We start from the raw sequence: 19,461 nt of genomic DNA on the forward strand, positions 1-19,461 counted from the left end.
TGCCACCGCAGACCCTCACGTCAGAATGTGGAGGGGGTGGGTTCCTTCGAGTCACCAGGCAATGGACTGTGCCGAAAAGCCTTTTTTTTTTTTCCCACTGTGAAATAGTTTTATTGGCTCATAAGACCTTTGCCTATTAGAAAAACATCCAAAACCCTATGCAGTATTAAATCACAATTACATTTTTTTAACTACTTGAAACTACCCAGAATATAATTTTTTTAAAGAAAAAAAAATGCTATAGTATTAAATTCTGAAATGATGTTATGACAAAATAGATAATTCCTTGTAACATTAACTCGTTGCATAAAGCTGCCAGATATTTTCATTAGTATAACCATTGCACAGAGTGCAAATGAACACAATTTCTTTCTTTCTTTCTTTTTTTTTTGAACACAATTTCAACATTACACATTTAGTTGAATTTAACTGTGCCCTCACCTAAGGAACTCACATTTCTGGCACAAAATGTAGACCTGTTTTAACTTCCACCAGGCAGTCAACTTCACAATCCAGTTACCACCTATGGACTCACCCACCTACTCATCCATCTGTCCATCCAAATCCATCAATCTACCCACCATCCTCTCATGAATCTACCCATCTACCAATGGGTCCATCCATCCATCCATGAATCTACCCACCCATCCATCCATCAATCTATCCATTTTTTCACCCATCCATCCATCCACCCACCCACCCATGAATCCATCCATCAATCTACATACCCTCCCTCCCGCCCACCCGCCTCCTTTGCGTACTTCCCTGGACAACTGCCCCGCTTTGTTACCCAGTATCACATCTCCTTCTAGCTAAAGGGGCATGTTTGGCAAATGCCAGAGTCCACATCGACTCCCCCAGTGGCATCCTTAGACCCACTGAATTAGAAACATCAACACGAGGGCACCTGTGGCGTGCCCTTGCCTGTTCTTGGCAAACTCTATCATGCTAGGACCTCTAGCTCATTATACTTACTCCGTGGGTGCCTGGGCCCACGGGGCTGCCCTGGGGAAGGTAGGGTTGGTTACGAAGGTGCCGCCCCTCCCCCACCCACACTCCCACCTGGACCCACCGCTCAGACTTTCACATCAACGACTGAAAATCACACTTGCTTCCCTGTACGAGTCACAAATGCCTGCCAGCCCAGGCTTTCAGCACCCAGCTCTCTGCTGGCTCAGTCCTGGCACCGCGCCGCAGGGAAGCTCAGGACCTCAGACCGAGGGGCTGAGTGCACAGCGTGGGTGGCTACAGACTCACCCTCTCACGATGCCGCTCTCCAGGTAGTTGACCTGGATGAATTTCCCAATCGGCTGGAATTGTTGTTGTGAGCCGTTTTAGCATTCCCGAAGGCCTGGAGGAAAACAAAAGCAGGTTTTCAGGTTGCGAGGATGAAGTTTCTACAGGCCTCAGCCTGGAGCCTGGGGGCTCCCTGGAAGTCACGCAGAGACTCCAGGTGAGACCTGGAGAACAGAAAGGTAGGTAGCCCCAGCGCATCCCACGGGCTTACTCTTTATCTCTGTGTTTGGGGGTGTGGAGGGGTTCAAGTTTTAAGTCCTGGACGTTAGAAATGCCAACCGTCAGAATTCTTTTTCAGTAGTAATTGTTCACGTAGCAAACTCTGGCCTGTGGGCCAAATCCAGTCCACTGCATGTTTTTGTATTGCCTGTCAGCCAAGAGTGCTTTTTACATTTGTAAATGGTTTCAAAAAAAAACCCCCCCAAAGCCAAAAAAACAAAAAACCCAAGATGAGTAATATTCCCTGCCATGTAAAAATCCTATTCCCGTGTCAGCATCCGTCAATGACGTGTGAAGGGCACATGGTCAGGACCGTTCATTTACTGACTGTCCACAACTGACTTTGTGCCGTGATGGCAGGGTAGCTGTGACAGAGACCATCTGGCCCGCAAAGCCGAAAATATTTATTATCCAGAATATTTACTTCCAGAAGGAGTCTGCTAGGCCCTGGGTTGATACGGGCTCCAGGCTGGACACCTGCCGCGTGAGGGAGCAGACGTGGGGACAGGTCCCAGGCTGGAGGGGTCCTGCAATTCCATGGATGACAAGCTGGTTCACTGCAAATTTTTTTTTTTTTTAATTGGGGTAAAACTGGCATAACATAAAACTGAGTTTTTAAAGGTGAACACTTCAGTGACATTTAGTACCTTCATAACGTTGTGCACCATCACCTCTATATAGTTCCAGAACATTTCCGTCACCCCACAAGGAGACCCGTCCCCGTGAGCACTCACTCCCCATCCTCCCTCCCCCAGCCCCTGGTAACCACGAATCTGCTTTCTGTCTCTGGATTTGCCTGTTCTGACATTTCACATAAGTGAGGGCATACACTAGGTGGCCTTTTGCCTCCGGCTTCTTTCCCTCAGACTGATGTTTTCGGGGTTCAGCCACATTGTGGTAAGAATCAGGGCTTCATTCCCAGTGTGTAGAGGAAAGTCTGCGTAGTGCTGAGAGCCTGTGGCTTGGTGAAGTCCCCAGGGGGTCTCCCATGTGACCACCATCCAGATTACACCAGAGAACACCCTCTGTCCCCCACCCAGGTTCCTGGGGTACCTCCTTTCCACATGGTACCCAGACAGGGAGAACAGCCAGGAGAGGGTGTGGTGGAGTCTTGGGGGGGGGACTCAGGCAGGAAAGGTATCTGGGGAGTGGGGTTCCCTGTTTTGGGGGAGTGAGAGGCCAGTAGAACAGGGGGTGGTGAGGCCGGGCAGAGGAAGGGAAGAGGCAGAGATGGTATGGGGGGACGTGACACCCCGAAGGCACATGCGAAAAGGGAAGCTTGGCAGAAACGAAAAAGGTGTCAGGCTCACACGGTTCCGTTTGAGGAGGCTGAGCCGGGCAGAGGAGGTTGGAGGGAGGAAGGCCGCAGCTGGAAGGAGGTGGGAGGGCACTGCCAAGGTCTGCTATGGGATATGTGTGGGGGGGGCGGGGGACAAGGGCAGGGTGCAGAGAGGTGGCCAGGCTCTCAGGGAGCCAGGAACAGGGAGACCCGAGAGGAGCCGGGATTTTCTTGAAGCCCTCATTCTGCAGGGGGGATGGATGCAGGTCCCTCATTGATCAGAGCTTCTGGTGCGACCGCCTGAAGGCAGAAGCCCCATAAAAAAGCATCTGCTGGAAGGCCTGGGGTACTTCCTCGGAAAATGGTTCCATTCAGCAGAGCTTGCGATCAGGGCGGAGGCCCCGGTTTGGGGCCCATGTGCCTGTCACGCTCTTGGCTGATCAGGTCACAGGATGAGTGACTTCCTGCTCGGCTGCCCCTGGGGCTCCAGAGCCAGAAACGGCCTCGCTGTAAAACCTGAACCAACCGCCAAGTTGCCAAGCAGGGGAGTGACAGAGGAGGAGGCGGCCCAGAGAGGCGACCCGGCCCCGACTGCAAAGGGGGTACCTTCAGGGTGGGGCCGTTGTTCTGTGCACTGAAGGGTGTTGAACAGCATCCCTGGTCTCCACCCACCAGATGCCGGTAGCATCTGGGACAACCCAGAACATCCCAGAGAGAGCTCAATTGCCCGAGCTGAGAAGCACTGCTGTGTACACATGGAGGTAAAAGGGGTTTTTGCAGGGTCGGGTTGTCTGGGGCTCCCTCCTGTCATGAGGGTCCCCACGTGCACTGCAGGCGTTGATGGGCTCCCTGGCGAAGAAACTGTCTTTCCAGGTTTAACCTCCTGTTCCCTCTAAGTTCAGTTTTTAAAGGGGTAAAGTCCATGGGGTAAAGCCACAGCTCTGAGAAAAGCAGACAGCAGATCTGTCTCCTCCTTTCCTTCCAGACCCTGCAGGGTGGTGTCTGAGCTGAGGACAGACCTGCTTTGTGGTAAAACGAGCTCCCACGAGCGAGCGTGCCGAGTCCTGCCTGTCCTAACTTCAAACAGATGGCAGAGGGGTGCCCGACACCGAGTGGGCTCCCTCCAGGGGCAAGTCCTAAGTCCCTGCAGTGCTGTGTTCAGGGCCTCCGCAGAGACAGCCAGAAATGCACACTTGCTTCCAGAAGAGCCACAGTGGTCCCTTCTGAACTCGGGACAAGTCTCTGTGGCGATTTCTAAGGAACAACCAGGCCTGGCGTCCTGGGGATAAGCGGGAATGTCTTCGGGATGTGAGGGCCCACCATCTCTCTGGTTCTGCGATTACCAGCGCCGGGGGTGGGGGGGGGGGTGGGGGGGGGTGGGCCTAGTGACCTCACGCGTCTGGTATGCGGTCTCAACACACTGCGACTTTTCAAAGCTGATCTAAAAATATCCGGTTGGTGCTATTATACGTCCCTTAGAGGAGGAGGAAATGCTGGCCTGGCACCCGAAGCCAGGGGAGCTATTGTGTAGCTGTTCCCGGGGCCGTGCACTGCCTCCAAGCACAAGGGTGGCTGGTGTGCCCGGTGGGTCATGTGGGGTTGGGGATGGGTGGAAGGGATGAAGCGGGACCTGGGTGCCAGCAGTGATGTGATATGATCTGGCACTGGGGCAGGCGTGGCCACATGCTCGTGCTGTCTTCCCATCACGTCAGACGATCCACGGCTCTGGCAAAACGCTATTCGAGAAAGGCCTCTACTTTCTTTGAAATGCTTTTTTCCCTTTTATAATATAAAAGGCATGTTTCTAATATAAGCTGTACACCTGGGAAAAAAGATGGAACCATGCTCAAAGTTTACCTAACGAAAGGAAAAAACCATAAAGAGATGACCCATTAATTCAACCCCGCCCCCCAAGCACGATTTCTAGGTAAAATGAACGAAGCAGCCGTACCCCGACTTCCTCAGATCGTGTGCCCCCTCCAGGTGGCCCCCCCCCTACCCTGACAAGGATGCCAAGAGCCAGGGGATGTCTGGCTGTCTGCTAACTGCCTCTGTCTTTGAGGTTCTTCTTTGGGGAGACTGAAAAAGCTTTTTTTAAATCAAAGACATCCAGGGTTGGGGACTTCCCTGGTGGTCCAGTGGTTAAGAATCCGTCTTCCAATGCAGGCGACACCGGTTCAATCCCTGGTCGGGGAACTAAGATCCCACATGCCGCGGGGCAACTAAGCCTGCGCGCCAGAACCAGAGAGAAGCCCGTGCACCTCAATGAAGCGAAGAGTCTGTGCACCACAACGAAAGATTCTGCGCGCCGCAACTAAGACCCAACATCCAGGGTTGAGCAGCCTACATAGCCAGAAATTTCTAGACAGTGCATTTTCTATCTAAACAGGATGGCTCTTCTCTCTGTTGGAACGCGCAATAAGTATTTTAGGAAGAACGGCGATATAACGTCAATGAATGACCTGTGGTGTATACCAGCCCCACGCCAGGAGTGCTGCGGGCTTGTGACTCTTTCCTTTGTTCGAATTCCTCTAAGGGACAGACCTGCCTTCCCCATTTCCGATGAGGAAACTGAGGGACAGAGAGGTCAACTGACCTCCCCGAAGTCTGAGAGCAGGTGGCTGACATGGCCCCGGGTTGGAACCGTGTCCCGACTCCCAACCCACACCATGCCCGTAGCGCTCAGTCCCTGGTCCCGGCTGGTTCTCAGAGCTGGGAGCCAGGTGAGCAGGCCTGAGACTTTTCGGGGCGTCTGCCTGCCTCGGCAGCCCGGCAGGCGGATTCCCGAGCCTTGAGTTCACACCTGGTCTCTTGTGCATCCCACGTGAAAACCAGACAAGCCCTGAGACGGACTGCATTAGGCAAACAGTGTTTTGCTTTCAGATTTCAAAACTGAAAAGCCCCACGGAATGAGCTCACCAAGGCAAACGTGCTTGCTATCTCCTGTGTTGACAGTTGACCCCAGAGTAGGGGTTTCCCTGGAGAGAAGTCCCTCAGCCTCACCTTGCAGGGTGGTGGTCCTTCCAGCCAGGCAGAGGTGGCCTGAACTGGATAACTCCTTTGCCCTCAGATACACCTGCAGCCGTCCTCACTTGCTGCGGTGGTTTCGTCTTGGTTGTGGGGTTGGCCTTCTGTTTTCCTGATCTAGCCGCAGGACCTCCCTTCCCAAGTGTGTGGTGCTTTTGTACATGTGGTTTCATTCATTCACTTGACAACACTGTATTGGTCGGCTGCCGTTGTGTCTGGCACCGTTCTAGCCTCAGAGAGCCCCCTCCTGGTGGTGCTCCGACAGGGACGCCCCCTCCACGTCCACCTTGGCCATGGCTTAGATGTCACCACCTCCCGACACCCTGGAGGCTGCCCACTGCCTCTCGTGACCTTGACACTGCCCCTCCCCTGCGATGCCACATCTGGGCAGAGCCTCTGTTCCCCACCCTGGTACCACAAGCCATGCCATACAGGACTTCCGAATCTCTTGTGTCCAGTCAAGGCCAGGGAGGAGTGACCACAGTTGCCAGGAGAGGCTGCGAATGGTAAGAGAACACTAGCAAATATTAGGCCACTGTGAAGCCTAAAAATGGGGCTGAAAGGGAGACTGTCTCCCGCTCACCGGCCTGCAGGAGCCCTCTTGTTCCAGCCCTGGGTGTGGGTGCAGAAAGGCAACACCCAAGGGTGACTGGGAACCAGCCCTGGCACGGCAGCCCCACCGCTGGAACTCGGGTTATTTTATTTTCCCAAGTGCTCTCCAAGTTCCAGGCGTACCTTTCTATGTGAAACAGCACTCAGCCCATGCCCAGATCGTGTCCATCTGGGGACACAGGCGACTGTCGGACCCGCAGGAGGAGAGCTGGGAGGTGTCCCACGGCCCGTGGACCGAGGCGCCCTGGAGATCTGCTCTGCTGTGTCCGCTGAGCAAACATCCCCGGGGGCATCCAGTCAGGCTGGGGCTTTCCTGTGTGGAAATGCCAGGAAAATAACCCCCAGGTGTGTGCGGGGTGGAGGGCTACTTCTGGGGAGGAGCCCGGAAGAACAGCTCTGCATCAGCAGGGGATTCGGACAAATTAGTTCACTGCTCTCGAGTTTCAAGTTCCTCTCCTGTAAAATGAAGGGGTAAACCCTTGTCTTCTCAGGTTGTTTGAGGACGAAACGGGACCATCTGTGTGAACCAGGTCGGGGGCAACTTGTTCCATGAAGGGCCAGCTAATAAATATTTGGGGCTCTGCTGCAACAACTCAACTCTAGTGTGGGATCGTGAAGCAGCCACAGACGACCCGTACATGAGTGGATGTGGCCATGGGGAGGACACCTACATGATGCCCAGGATGGGGGGAATGCGGGGTGGGTGGCAGGCTTAGACATTGACCTCTACCGGGGTCAGCAAATTACGGCCAGCCACCTGTTTCTGTGTGGTCTGTGAGCTAAGAATGGTTGTCACATTTTTAAACGCTTGGAAAAAAAAAATCAAAAGAATATGTCACAACACATGAAAGTGATATGAAATTCAACTTGCAGTCACCATGAATAAAGTTCTGTTGGCGCACAGCCATGTCTGTTCACGGACGGTCTGTGTCTGCTTTTGGACTATGGCAGAGTCGAGTCGTGGTGGTGAAGACTGGTCCAGCAGAGCTGACCATACTGACCCTTGGGCCCTTTACAGGGTAGGTGTGCCAGCCACTGTTCTAGAGGCTCTCGGTTAAACGTCCCCTTCTCCCAAAGGGGGCCAGGGCAGTGCTGGGGCCGGGAGAAGACTCCAACACTCAGACATGCGAGGTGAGCATGACAGGGTGTGAGTGTTGCCTGGGCTGACTGGTCTCCCCCCAAAGCACAGTAGGGACACAGAGAAGCAGGACCAGGAAGCATGGAGGGCAGAATGGGCCAGTGGAGTCACAGGCTCAGAGGGGCTGTGTGGAGAGACAGAAAAGCTCCCTGGGAGCTGGGAGCGGAGGGGGTGGGAGGTGGGGAAGGGAGAAGCACGGCTGATGTGATTTCCACAGAGCTGCTGTGCAGAGAACAGATGGAGGGAGATGGATCCAGGGAGGGTGAGGACAAGGATGATGGTGGGAAGGGGGTGGCGATGATGGTGGTGAGAGGCGGTGGCTGTGGGGAGGAAGAAGGGACCCCCGACCCCCTGCCCGCCCACGTAGGTGATAGCTGCAGGCTCAGTGGGCCTGTGGATGCCGGGCAGGAAGTGGAGGAATCACCCCCAACCTCATGGCTCCCCAAATCTCAGATGAGGAAGTGGAAACTTTCCAGGGCCTGGATGACATTCAGCCTTAGCCCGGGTTCTGTTCTCTTCCTGTTGCCCACGGGGCTTGGGACACCTGGCAGGCTGGATGGACGGACAGACGGGCGGATGGAGGCACGTAGAGAAAGCTGAGTGCCGACAGGACATAAGACTCACCCCATCTCCGTGCCCCCAGTTTCTAACAGGCTCTGTTACTCTTATCCGGAAGGGCACTGACTGTCAGCCACAGACATGGACAGAAACGCTGAAAACAAGGGCTCCTGGCGCCAGAACAAGGCCCTTTGAAATGGACAGATTCCTACCAGGGGCTGAAGTTTCATGGTAAACTGTGCCATGGAGTGAGTGGCGGGGAGGTGGGGTGATAGAATCTTAGAAAAAAAAGAAAGAAGAAATCAAATATGAAACAAGTTATTGTATCTCATACTTCACTGAATTTTGGTTTAGGTTATAAATGAAACCACATGTAGATCACAGAAAGAATAAAGAATAAATTAAGCTTTTATTGGGGAGGGTCTTGCTTGGTTCTTACTGTACCAAAAATATTAGAGGGATTCATCAAGATCCCTGAGGGCTCATCTTATCCATTTGATACACAAATCATTCTCTTTGGGGTTTACTTGGTTCTTTTTTTCAGGTTTTAGAGTTGGGAAATTAATTCGCTTACTTTCATTTGTTCATATTTATGGATATAAAGTGTTTACGGCTACGAATTGTCCTCTCATTACTGCTTTAAACACATCTCATGGATTCTGATAATATACAGTTTTGGTCACTGATTTTCAGAAAATCCACAATTTTGGTTTATAACTCCCCCTTCATCCAAGACTTAACAGAAGGCTACTTTTTCTTAAAAATTTTTTTTTCCAGATGGAAGGGCTTTAAAAAAATTAATTTCTAGTTTTATTGCATTGTTAAGAGCATTGACTGTAATATTTCCCATTTTGGAAATTCTAGATGCTTTCTCTGTGACCTGATATAGGGATGAGTTTTGTGAACATTCCACGAATACTTAAGACTTATTCTCATATTGGAGTGAAGGGTTTGCAACACGGCCACAAGATCTGCCTAAATGTGTGGTTTGGGCATCTTACATCCCTGCTTATTTGCTGTCCACTCAACGAGCCTTATGTTATGTGTTTGTAACTATTTCTCCCAGGGTCTTTTATAATTTCTGCTTTGTAAAAGCAGCTGCTGTGTTGTATGATGCATAGATATTGACAACTATTATACCTTGAGAGTAAATTGAGGATTTTGGCATTATGATGAATCTTCTTCATCATGCGATGTTCAGAGGCCTGAGCTCTACAGGTCAGAATTGCAGCTGTGTTCTATGCTGTTTCTATCTACCTGATACATCTGTGCCTGTCCCTTTACTTTTAGCTTCCTGAACTACTTTGGTTTAGTTGTGTCTTGTTCATAAAGCATGGAGTTGAACTTTGCTTTGTGAGCCAAGCTGAAAATTCTCTCCGTTTAGGCAGAATGAACCTGTTTAGATTTAGCAACACGATGGACTCATTCCCTCCTGAAATTCAGGCTTCCATCACTAGCTCTCTTCCCCATCTGCTGCTTGTGAGTGTGGCTGAGTAACCAGAAGTCAGAGCAACTCTCCAGGTCACTTTTGATGACTTCCTGAAATCATGCACCTTTTGCAAGATTTTTCAACCTCACTTTGCAACTGATTTGGTTTGCATTTGTGTGGTGGGATGCATCTGGGAGAGAGGACCCACTAGGCCCGGCGGACTGCAAGGAGCCATACTTAGGCTGAGCCAAGTGGGGCGTGTGAGTGGAGGGCTTGTTCCGTAAGTGGGCGGCTCATTATGGAAGGTTTCATTTTAGGATGATGTTTGTCTCCCTACACAAATCCCAAACTGCATGGTGCTGCTGATGAGAACAGCAAGGACTTCTGATACTTTCCATGCAGCAAAACTAAGCATTGGCATATGTGAGGTAAGTTGAGCTCCCAGGGGTGGGCTGGAGGGACAGTCTGTGGTCTCCAGAGCTCCCTCCACCCTCCCTACAGGTGTTGTAGCCTCTCTCCAAACTCTTGGGGAGGGGGATGCCCCTTGGGGCCCCAGGCTCCCCTTGGGCCCACCCTCCATACCTGGGGTGAGCAAACCGGTCATCCTGGGGCTCCCCTGCTTACAACACTGGGGAAGGAGAGTCAGAATTGTCAAGATTCCCCCGCCCCCCACCATGAGTCACCATTACCTTGCTGCTCTGGTAGGTTACGGTGAGAGAGAGAAAAGGTTGAGAATCCAAGTATGAGCTGTGGGGACTAGCTAAAGATACAGACTTGGGCCTCAACCCAGACTTGCAGAATTTCTGGAAAGGCTAAGGAGTCAAAATTCCTAAACCAGAGCCTGAGGCTATTCTGATTCCTGGAAGGGTGAGAACTACTGCCCTAGGGTTTATTATGAGAATGAAGTATCTCTAGGGAGAAATAAAGCAAGAGGATGTCTACTTACACCCCTCCCTCTTTCTTGAACACCTGGAGTAGGGGTCTTGATAGTCAAGAGCGGGACAGAGCAAAGAGCTTCGTGCTCAGTATGCTTAGTTTAATTAGACAGCTTTCTTCACGCTTAGCCCCGAGAGACAGGAAACTTCCATATTCCAGGGTTTCACCGAGATCAGCCACTCCCCACCAGTACCCCAACCCCAGATGGGTCCAATTCACATCCTGACTGCCGCTCGGTAGCCTTGTTCAGCCAGGCACTGTAAGGTGGAGGGGAGAGGGAGAAGAAATCAGGCCCCCGTGATGATGAAGGAACAGGCGCAGGAAGAAAAATCATTGTCCAGAGCCACCTCTCAGCTGTGATTCCTCACAGCCCCGAGAAGCAAGGGATTATCTGGGAAACTGGGCTCAGCGGCTTGGCCCCAGTCCTGACGAGAGGTTGTGCTTTGTTCTGATGCAGGCCCGGCTGGGAAGCCAGTACCACGGACACCACCCCAGCTTCTGGACACTGTCACCTGTACACACCAGCGGGGCCACCAGCTGGAGCCCGGGCAGTGGGAGGAAATATTTCAGAGGAAGAGACAACAGGATATGGTGATAGCGGGCATGCAGGCGATAGAGGAAAGCACCAAAGACCAGTGGTGATGGCTCAGCCGACTGAAATGGAGAAGGAGGAGAGGGCAGAGGTGCGTGGGGTCAAAGTTCAGTTTGCCAGGACCTTACCTGAGATTTGCTTTGCACATCTCATGGATGTGGTGGGATTTTGTCTAAGTGTGTGTGTGTGTGTGTGTGTGTGTGTGTGTGTTGGCGGGGGGGGGGTCCACAGACTATGCCCCACAGGCCAAATCTGGCTTGATACCTTTTTTTTATTTAATAACTTTTTAAATTTTAGCACAGTTTTAGATTTACAGGAAATTTCTAAGAATATGACAGAGAACTCCGAAGTACCCCACACTCAGTTTCTCCTACTGTTAATATTATGGTGGCACATTTGTCACAACGAACAAATGAACCAATATTGACTGATATATTGTTATTAAACTAAGTTAGCATTTCATTCGGATGTCCTCATTTCCCCCCCTAATGTCCCTTTTCTGTCCCAGGATCCCACGTTACATTCGGTCCTCACATCTCCTTGACGGCTCCACGCCAAGTTTCTCAGACTCGTTTTTTGAGACCTTGACAGTTTTAAGGAGGACAGGTTGAGTATATTGTAAAATGTCCTTCAATCTGGGTATCTTTGATGCTTCTCTCCCACTGCCTGTTTTTGCAAATAAAGTTTTACTAAACGACCCCACCCATTTGTTTACGTATTGCTTTTGCTCTACGATGCACAGTGAGTAGCTTCGAGCTAAGTAGTGACAGAGACTGCGTGGCACTAAAATCTGGAAATGCTAATTAATGTGGCCTTTTACAGAAACAGTTTGCAGATCCCTGGTATAAACTACTATGTCAGGGCTTAAGCTTAAACTGCTTGATCCAGGATACACTCCACAGGAGCAGCCACTGCAAACCCGCTCTGGCCAATTTTATTGTCACTCAACCTTGGGGGAGGGTTTTGCCAATTAGCATAATGAATGTTCCACTTCGAACAGTCATGGGTGGAACTGGTGATGTTCAAGACAAGTGGCTGGATGAAACGTTCTGGAGGCACTTCCCACACTTGCTTGAGAAATTCCACCTAAGGGGGCCTGTTCCGTAGGGACGGGGCTCAGGTCTGACTTCAAGCCAGTCCCACATCCTGCTGCTGGATCAGGGGCTGGGGTGAGGCCTTGGGAGATGGAGCTCAGGTACACCTGGGGCCACCCCAGAGGCCACAGCTGATAGGACCGCCTCTAGCATGGCTGGGCTCCTGTCTGCCCATTGCAAGATCGATGGGAAGGAATCCGAGGGGTGGATGTTGTGGACCTGACGGGGAGTGTTCCGGATGTGTACAGCTCGCTCTGCATTTCTGTTTTAATTGTGCTAAGATTCATATAACATAAAATTCACCATTTTAACGTACGATTCTGTGGCATTTGACATGTGCGCTATGTTGTGCAACTGTCACCTCTATCAAGTTCCAGAACGTTTCATCACCCCAAAAGGAAACGCTGTCCCCGTGAGCAGCCACTCCCCATCCCCCCTCCTCCAGCCCCCTGGCAACCGCTAATCTGCTTTCTGTCTCCTTGGATTTGCCTGTTCCGGACACTTCATGTAGATGGGATCATAAATATGTAGCCTTTTGTGTCTGGCTTCTTTCACTCAGCATAACATTTTCGAGGTTCATCCACGTTGTAGCATGTGTCAGTGTTTCATCCCTCTTTATGGCTGAGTGATCTCCATTGTATCCACTCTTTGAAAAGGGGTAGTAGGAGCAATGGCCAGGCCTGCCTTGGCAGGTTACTCCGTCTTCCTTGGGTCTGGGGAAGCCACGGCTGGTGCTGGCCTGAGTCCAGGAGGATCACTGGGTCCAAAGGCCCTTTGATGTCCCCAGTGCTCTGGGGTAAAGTGCTTCCAGTCACCTCTTTTTCGGGTGGATGCGATCCTCCCTTCGACCTTCCATCACAGGCCTGCCCCAGCCTTCGCTTCTCTCATGGGGGGCCCCTCCTTGGCATCTCCCATCTTCTTTATGGGGCAGCTCTGGAACGGGTGCAGAAGGCTGCCCATGCACAGGAGGGCTGGATCCCCATGAGGTGTCCCCCCAACCTCAGCATTGCCAGGACCTCATCCCAGGGCGCACTCACTCCCTGCTCTGTCATAGCTGAAATCTGGGGCTGCTAAGCTAGACTAGCTCCTGCAGGAAACAAATGGGCCCTGAACACCAAAGGGCCCCTCAGAGCCTCAGGGTGTGGGGCAGGGAGCCACACTGTGCTGGTTCTGTGCTAGGACTCTGCTGGCCTCGTGACCTTCTGGAGCTCTCCTCTGCCTCTCCCAGGAGGCTTCAGGGTGGCCTTTAGGTGATGACGCAGGCGGGTGCAGCACGTGTAAAGGCCCTGGGGCAGGAGAGATCAGCAGGCAGAGCAGAGAGGTCAACTTGCCGTAGGGCACACAGCACATGCACTGCTGAGTCGGGCTTCCTGGCAGAGGTGGCTCTTGGCCCAGAGGACCTGGAGGTGGTAAATTCCGAGGGGAGGGACACAGTCACATGCTGAGGGAAAAGAACTGGTCCAGGCACTTTGGCAGAACTGGAGAAGTTCCCTCTGGGGCTGCAGGTCCCTATAATCTTCTCTCTCCCCCTCCCCACGATCTCACCAATATTCACACCTCCAATAAGCAGCTCTGTCCCTGCAGGGGCTCCTGGATCCACACAGCTCCCTGCAGACTCTGTCCAGAGCCCCAGGCCTGATTTTCAACTGTACATCCTGAAGGCCCCTAAACTAGAGCGGGTTTCTCGGCCTCAGCACTACTGGCATTTGGAGACGTACCATCCTTTGCAGAGGGGCTGTTCTGTGTACTGTACGATGTTGAGCAGCATCCTTGGCCAACCGAAAAACATCTCCAGACGTTTCCAAATGTCCCCTGATGGCAGAATCACCCCTGGCTAAGAACCGAGCGTAATTCAAAAAGATACACGCACCCTTACGTCCATAGCAGCACTATTCACAATAGCCAAAACCTGGAAACAACCTAAATGTCCATTGACAGATGAATGGATAAAGAAGATGTGGTACACATATACAATGGAATACAACTCAGCCAAAGAAAAGAAAAAAATAATGCCATTTGCAGCAACATGGATGCAACTAGAGATTATCATACTAAGTGAAGTAAGTCAGAAAGAGAAAGACAAATACTATATGATATCACTTATATGTGGAATCTAAAATATAGCACAAATGAACCTATCTACAAAACAGAAACAGACTCACAGACATAGAGAACAGACTTGTGGTTGCCAAGGGGGAGTGGGGTGGGGGAGGGAAAGGCTGGGAGTTTGGGATTAGCAGGTGTAAACTATTATACACAGGATGAATAAACAACAAGGTCCTACTGTAGAGCACAGGGAACTATATTCAACATCCTGTGATAAACCATAATGGAAAAGAATATGAAAAAAAAGAACGTCTGTATGTGTATAACTGAGTCACTTTGCTGTACAGCAGAGATTGGCACAGCATTGTAAATCAACTATACTTCAATTAAAAAAAAATTTTTTTTTAAATTGGCTGCCCTGGAGATTTCTGGCCCCTCAGGAAGGGCTAAGTGGAAGTGTGTAAATACTCACAGGTTGCTGTGACTTACTCTCCGTTAAAGGGGTGAGGATACCATCTAGCGTATCCTGATAGCTCACATCATGGAAGGCTTTGGGTCCGGGTGCCTGACCACTGCCAGCGGGTGGCCGTTTCGCCCTCCACCCAGGAGGAGCCGGTCTACAGCCATGAGCTGGGGTCACAGGGCTGGTCAGTGGCTGGGCGGTTGACCGAGAGCCTTGGGCTTGACCCCTTGGCCTTTCCAAAAGACAGATCACTTCTGGGCCTCAGGTAACTGAGGTCTTGCTGGGCCTGGCCTTGGGAACTGGCTGCAGCCAGCAGTGGCTGAATGACACAGAAGGAAACTTCCAGAGGGAAACTCCCCAGTGATGCTGGAGACAGGGCCCTGAAGCCACTCCATCCTGGATAATCGCTAGGAAACAAATCGGCTGCCAGGCCCTGTGGTCACTCGACGCCCGGCTGCATCCAAACAGCGAGGCAGATGTAGCTGATAGATGATGGACGGACATCCCCACCCACCACCCAGCCCTGGTGCAGCAAAGTGCCCAGAATATTCTGAAAGGGCAGCAGCCATGGCAGGGGTGTCCTGGGCCCGGAGCTATGCTTTGCCTTTTAATCAACTCTTTTTGCAAATTCCAAGGAAGCCTTTCTGGTTGCTTAAAATACACCCATAATTTCACTCTTCTCTTAGATGCAACGTTCCCAAAAATATAACTTCCACTTTGGTCTAAAATAGGCTTAGATTACTGCAATGCGTCAGGGCCCTGCCCTTTTAGGCAGCAGGCCAGAAAGGCAGCCTCGCGGGTCTTCAGGGCATGGGAGGGGTAGAGAATGCCGGTGGGCCTTGGCTTCCAGGTGGCCGTCCCCTCCCTAACGCTTCCAAGGTCCCCTTGATCAAAGGCCTAGGCACTCACAGCTGTAGGGCACCCCGATCCTCTCCACACCTGCAAAGACAACCTCTCACCCTTCTGTACCCCCATCCTGCTCTGGTGTGGCCCTACTTCTCAGCTGGGCAGTCTCTGGGCTGTCTTGTCACTCTGCCCCCGTTCCCTCCTTCCGATCCACGTGGCTCCTTGTAGCGGCTCCCACCATTTTCCACATCTTGTAACATCCTTGTGGTGAGCTGGGAACACCCATGCCTGCTAGTACGTACTGAGCACCAGGGCTGGCAACATGGCCACCCCAACCCCAGGCTACGAGAAGCTTGTCCGTATGCTCATATCCCTCTGGCTGAATTCTCCCTCTGCCGTGAACTCCAGCACATCCTCCTGGGCACACATCTGGCACCCCACACGGTAGCTTCCTCCAGGGGTGCTGTGGCCCTGAGTGTGCACCTCTGGCCTGGCCCCATCAGCCCCAGCGAGTTCATGCTGCCTCTCCTGGCAGCTTGTGGAGGGAGGGTCCAGGGGTTGCGGGGGGGGGGGAGGGTGGGTCCGGGAAGCATTGGGGTCTCGCTTGGTGTCCTCGTCCTGCTGTGCCCCGGCAGACCGTGTTGCCCTGCAGGCAGGATGCAGGTGGTCTTAGGGCCCAGGGTGCGGCTGGAAACCCTCCGAGGGCCCCTCCTGGATATGTGAGATCGGGAGGGGCCCCATACACAGCTCCCACTACCCCCAGCCAGAGCTCAAACACCCTGGCTGCACAAGCGCTCCCAGCTGCCTGTGGAACACAGAGCGCTCGAACAGGAGAGGGAGAGCTGAAAGGTGAACTTATGAGATGAACTTCTGGGACATCTACATCCAAGTCCTTCTTTTCTGACCCCCCAAGACCGCTTTCAGACTCCCCTGTAGATAGATGTATGTTTATGAATATATGAATACACATGTGGCACAGACCAACGCAGAAAATTTGAGCTGGTGACAGGAGTCATCTGGAACGAGGGTGGGAAGCTGGTTTCCTTATGTTTGGGAAGGGAGAGCAGAGCAGAAGACAGAAGTGTGCCCAGAGAAAGTAACTGGAATGTTCTAACATGTTCCACGTGCACAAAGTACAAGCGGTCGGCAAACCTTTCCTGTAATGGGCCAGGGGTTCAATATTTTTGGCTCTGGGGGCCATACAGTGTCTCTGTCACAACTGCCCCACTCTGCCTTGAGAGCCACCACAGACAATATGTAAATGAGCAGGCGTGGCTGAGTACTAATAAAACTTTATGTGTAGAAACAAGCAGATTTAACCTGTGGGCTGTAGTGGGCCAATCCCTGGTACATGCAAAAAGAAATTATAAGTCAAATAGGGAAAAAGATACTAAAAAAATGAACCGTTATCTGAACAAAGCAAAGCACCAAGGCGCAACCAAAAGCTATAACAAAATAATGTCACAATTTTACCGAAGTGGGGCATATAACCACGCGTGCTCCCCGGCAGCAGAAACCGCCGTGGCAGCCCTGGTTTGTTTCCTGTTGGGGAGACACTTAAAAAAGAGCTGAACCACAGTCAGCACCTGGCGTGAGGTTCAGAAAGTCACCCTGCAGGAGGACAGGGGTGGAGGGGATGACAAAATTCCAGCGCATAGGAACCAGCATGAACCACACCCAAAATCCACTAAAGCTCTTTCATGACGTTCGCCTGCAAGAAAACCCGCAGGGAGTGTGTGACTTCTCAGCTCTGGGGGTCACCACGTGAGTGACTGCATTTGTTTTTTTGTATTGATGAGCAGCTTTTCAAATAACACTTGAAGACTTCGCCCCAAGTGCGCTTGGAAGACCAAACTTGGATGGAAAACCTGACCCTTGCATCCGAACATGCTTCGTTGTTGGTGAGAAAGACGTGAGGAGGTTTCTGGTGGTGGGTGGGCAGTGGCCGTTCTCCTGGTCGTGGCTGGCCACAGGGCAGGAAAAAGCACCAGCCACCCGTTCCCGGAAACGAAGCAGATCGCCAGCCAGAAACTGCATCCCCACCCGCCAGCCACCCCTTGTTAAGCTGGTGAGACAGAACTCAGCACAGCTGGGTTGACGTGTAAGTACAACAGCACGATGTTCACCCCCAAATTTGAACCTATTTGGGCACAGGACATCTGTAACACTGAAATCATTCTTTGCCTGCAGTCGGCCTAAAAATTCTTCTCAACGGGGGTGATTCTGCCCCTCAGGGGACACTTGGTGATGTCTGGGGACATTTATGATTGTCCTGACTGAGAGAGGGGGCGCTACTGGCATCTGGTGGGTGGAGGCCAGGGGTGCTGCTTAACATCCCACAGTGCACGGGACGGTCCCCACCCCAGAGAAGGATCTGGCCCCAGGTGTCAGCAGCGCGGAAGCACAGCCTTGGCCCCTCTGTGTTTCTGTCTGCGAGGCCTGAAGCTGACCCCACACGAGGCCTCATTCACCCTGTCATCCTCTGTGGGATCGGCCCTCCTGCTGTCCCCCTCCTACCCTGGATTCCAGCCTCAGCTTCTGCCCTCCCTCGGGCTGCTCCGCCAACCCAGGGCCCCCCAACGACTTCCCCAAACATCCTGGGGAAGCCACTCGGGGCACAGAAGCAGCCAGTAATTCAATTCCTCCCTCCCTGCAGCTGCCCGGGTGGGACAACCCTCCGAGGCTCTCAGCGATCAGCCTCCAGGCCCCACAGCGTCCTCTCCTCCATCCTTTTGCCTGTCTCCCTATAATGCTTATTCTCCCGGGAGCCCACCCTGGCCTGGCTCTCACTCCCCTCCTTCCCCTGCGTAGAGTGTTGACCCCGATGTTCACAGTGCCGACCTTCCAGCCACCCAGCCTCGAGGACAGCCCAGGTCCAGCTGAGCCTTGACCACTGGCTGGGGGTCGGGGGATGTCTGGCTGGCACACCTCTCCCTGGAGCGCCCCATGCTGCTGCCCCAGCCTCTCCAGAGCCTAATCCCGCTGCCTCCCCACCCAGCTGCCTGCTGACGCCCGACGTTCCCATCAACAGACCAGAGAAACACCCCAAAACGCAAAGCAGACACAATCTGGGCCTCTGGGGCCCTAGGACCCTGGAGACAGACAGACAAGCCCCAGATAAAGGCTCCCAGCCCGGATACCCCTCTTGCTGTGAATGCTTTGGCCCCCTTTGCGGGTTGGGCGTGGGGGTAGAGGTGCGACTTCAGTAACTTCCCTCCTTCTGACCTGATCCTGAGTCTCCTCTCTGCCGGGGCCCATGTCCCCAGAATGGTCCCCAGAGGCCTGTCCGTGGCCCCATGCCCTTTTCTCAACATTCACTCCTCCTGGCAAACTTACCTCCTCCCGTAGCTAATGAGCAAGGCCGGGAGGTGCCCCAGCTTGCCGCCTGCTCCTGCGTGACTGGACAACCTCTAAGGCCTGACAAGGCTGGGGTCAAGGGGGTCTTTGTGCTGCCGGCGCATCCCTTGGATGAAGCACCCCAGACCGCGGTCCTCGAAAGCGTCCGGGGAGCAGATCCCGACAGCGCTGTGCAGCCGTCTCTGAGCCCGGCTCCTCCTCCCCCTCGGACTCTGTCTGCTCTGATCTGATACCTTGGCTCGGGGAGCCCGGCCTGCTTTCCGAGGCTTCCGGTGGCTTGCGCCACACATTCACTTCTCACTGCTCCCGAACGCCAGCCCCCGTCTGGCCACCAGCCTCTTCGCAGGTGTGGCAGCCCCATGTAGATGGATGACACAGACAGACGGACCTAGGTGTGTCTGCCCGCCCCCGGCCCGCCCTCGGCACGCCCGGGAGGCCCGCACACCCAGAGCAGGCTGCTGGCCAGGGCTCCGCCCTCCTCCCCGGATCGGCTCAGTCCATCCCGAGAGTCTCCAGTGGCATCACCTCCACTTCCGCCCCACACCCTCCACCCTCCCGTTGTTGACGGC

At 52.9% G+C, this 19,461-nt stretch overlaps 1 protein-coding gene across 1 annotated transcript in view; it reads right to left on the minus strand.

The window, feature by feature from the left end:
- MYO9B (myosin IXB) overlaps window positions 1–19,461 on the minus strand; it is a 90,874-nt gene that overhangs the window by 45,473 nt on the left and 25,940 nt on the right. Inside the window, 2 exon segments of the mRNA XM_068536779.1 lie at window positions 1,258–1,306; window positions 1,309–1,351. Coding sequence (XP_068392880.1) covers window positions 1,258–1,306; window positions 1,309–1,351 — 92 coding nt within the window.

The sequence above is a fragment of the Eschrichtius robustus genome, chromosome 2 (assembly GCF_028021215.1).
Source record: "Eschrichtius robustus isolate mEscRob2 chromosome 2, mEscRob2.pri, whole genome shotgun sequence".
Lineage (NCBI taxonomy): Eukaryota > Metazoa > Chordata > Mammalia > Artiodactyla > Eschrichtiidae > Eschrichtius > Eschrichtius robustus.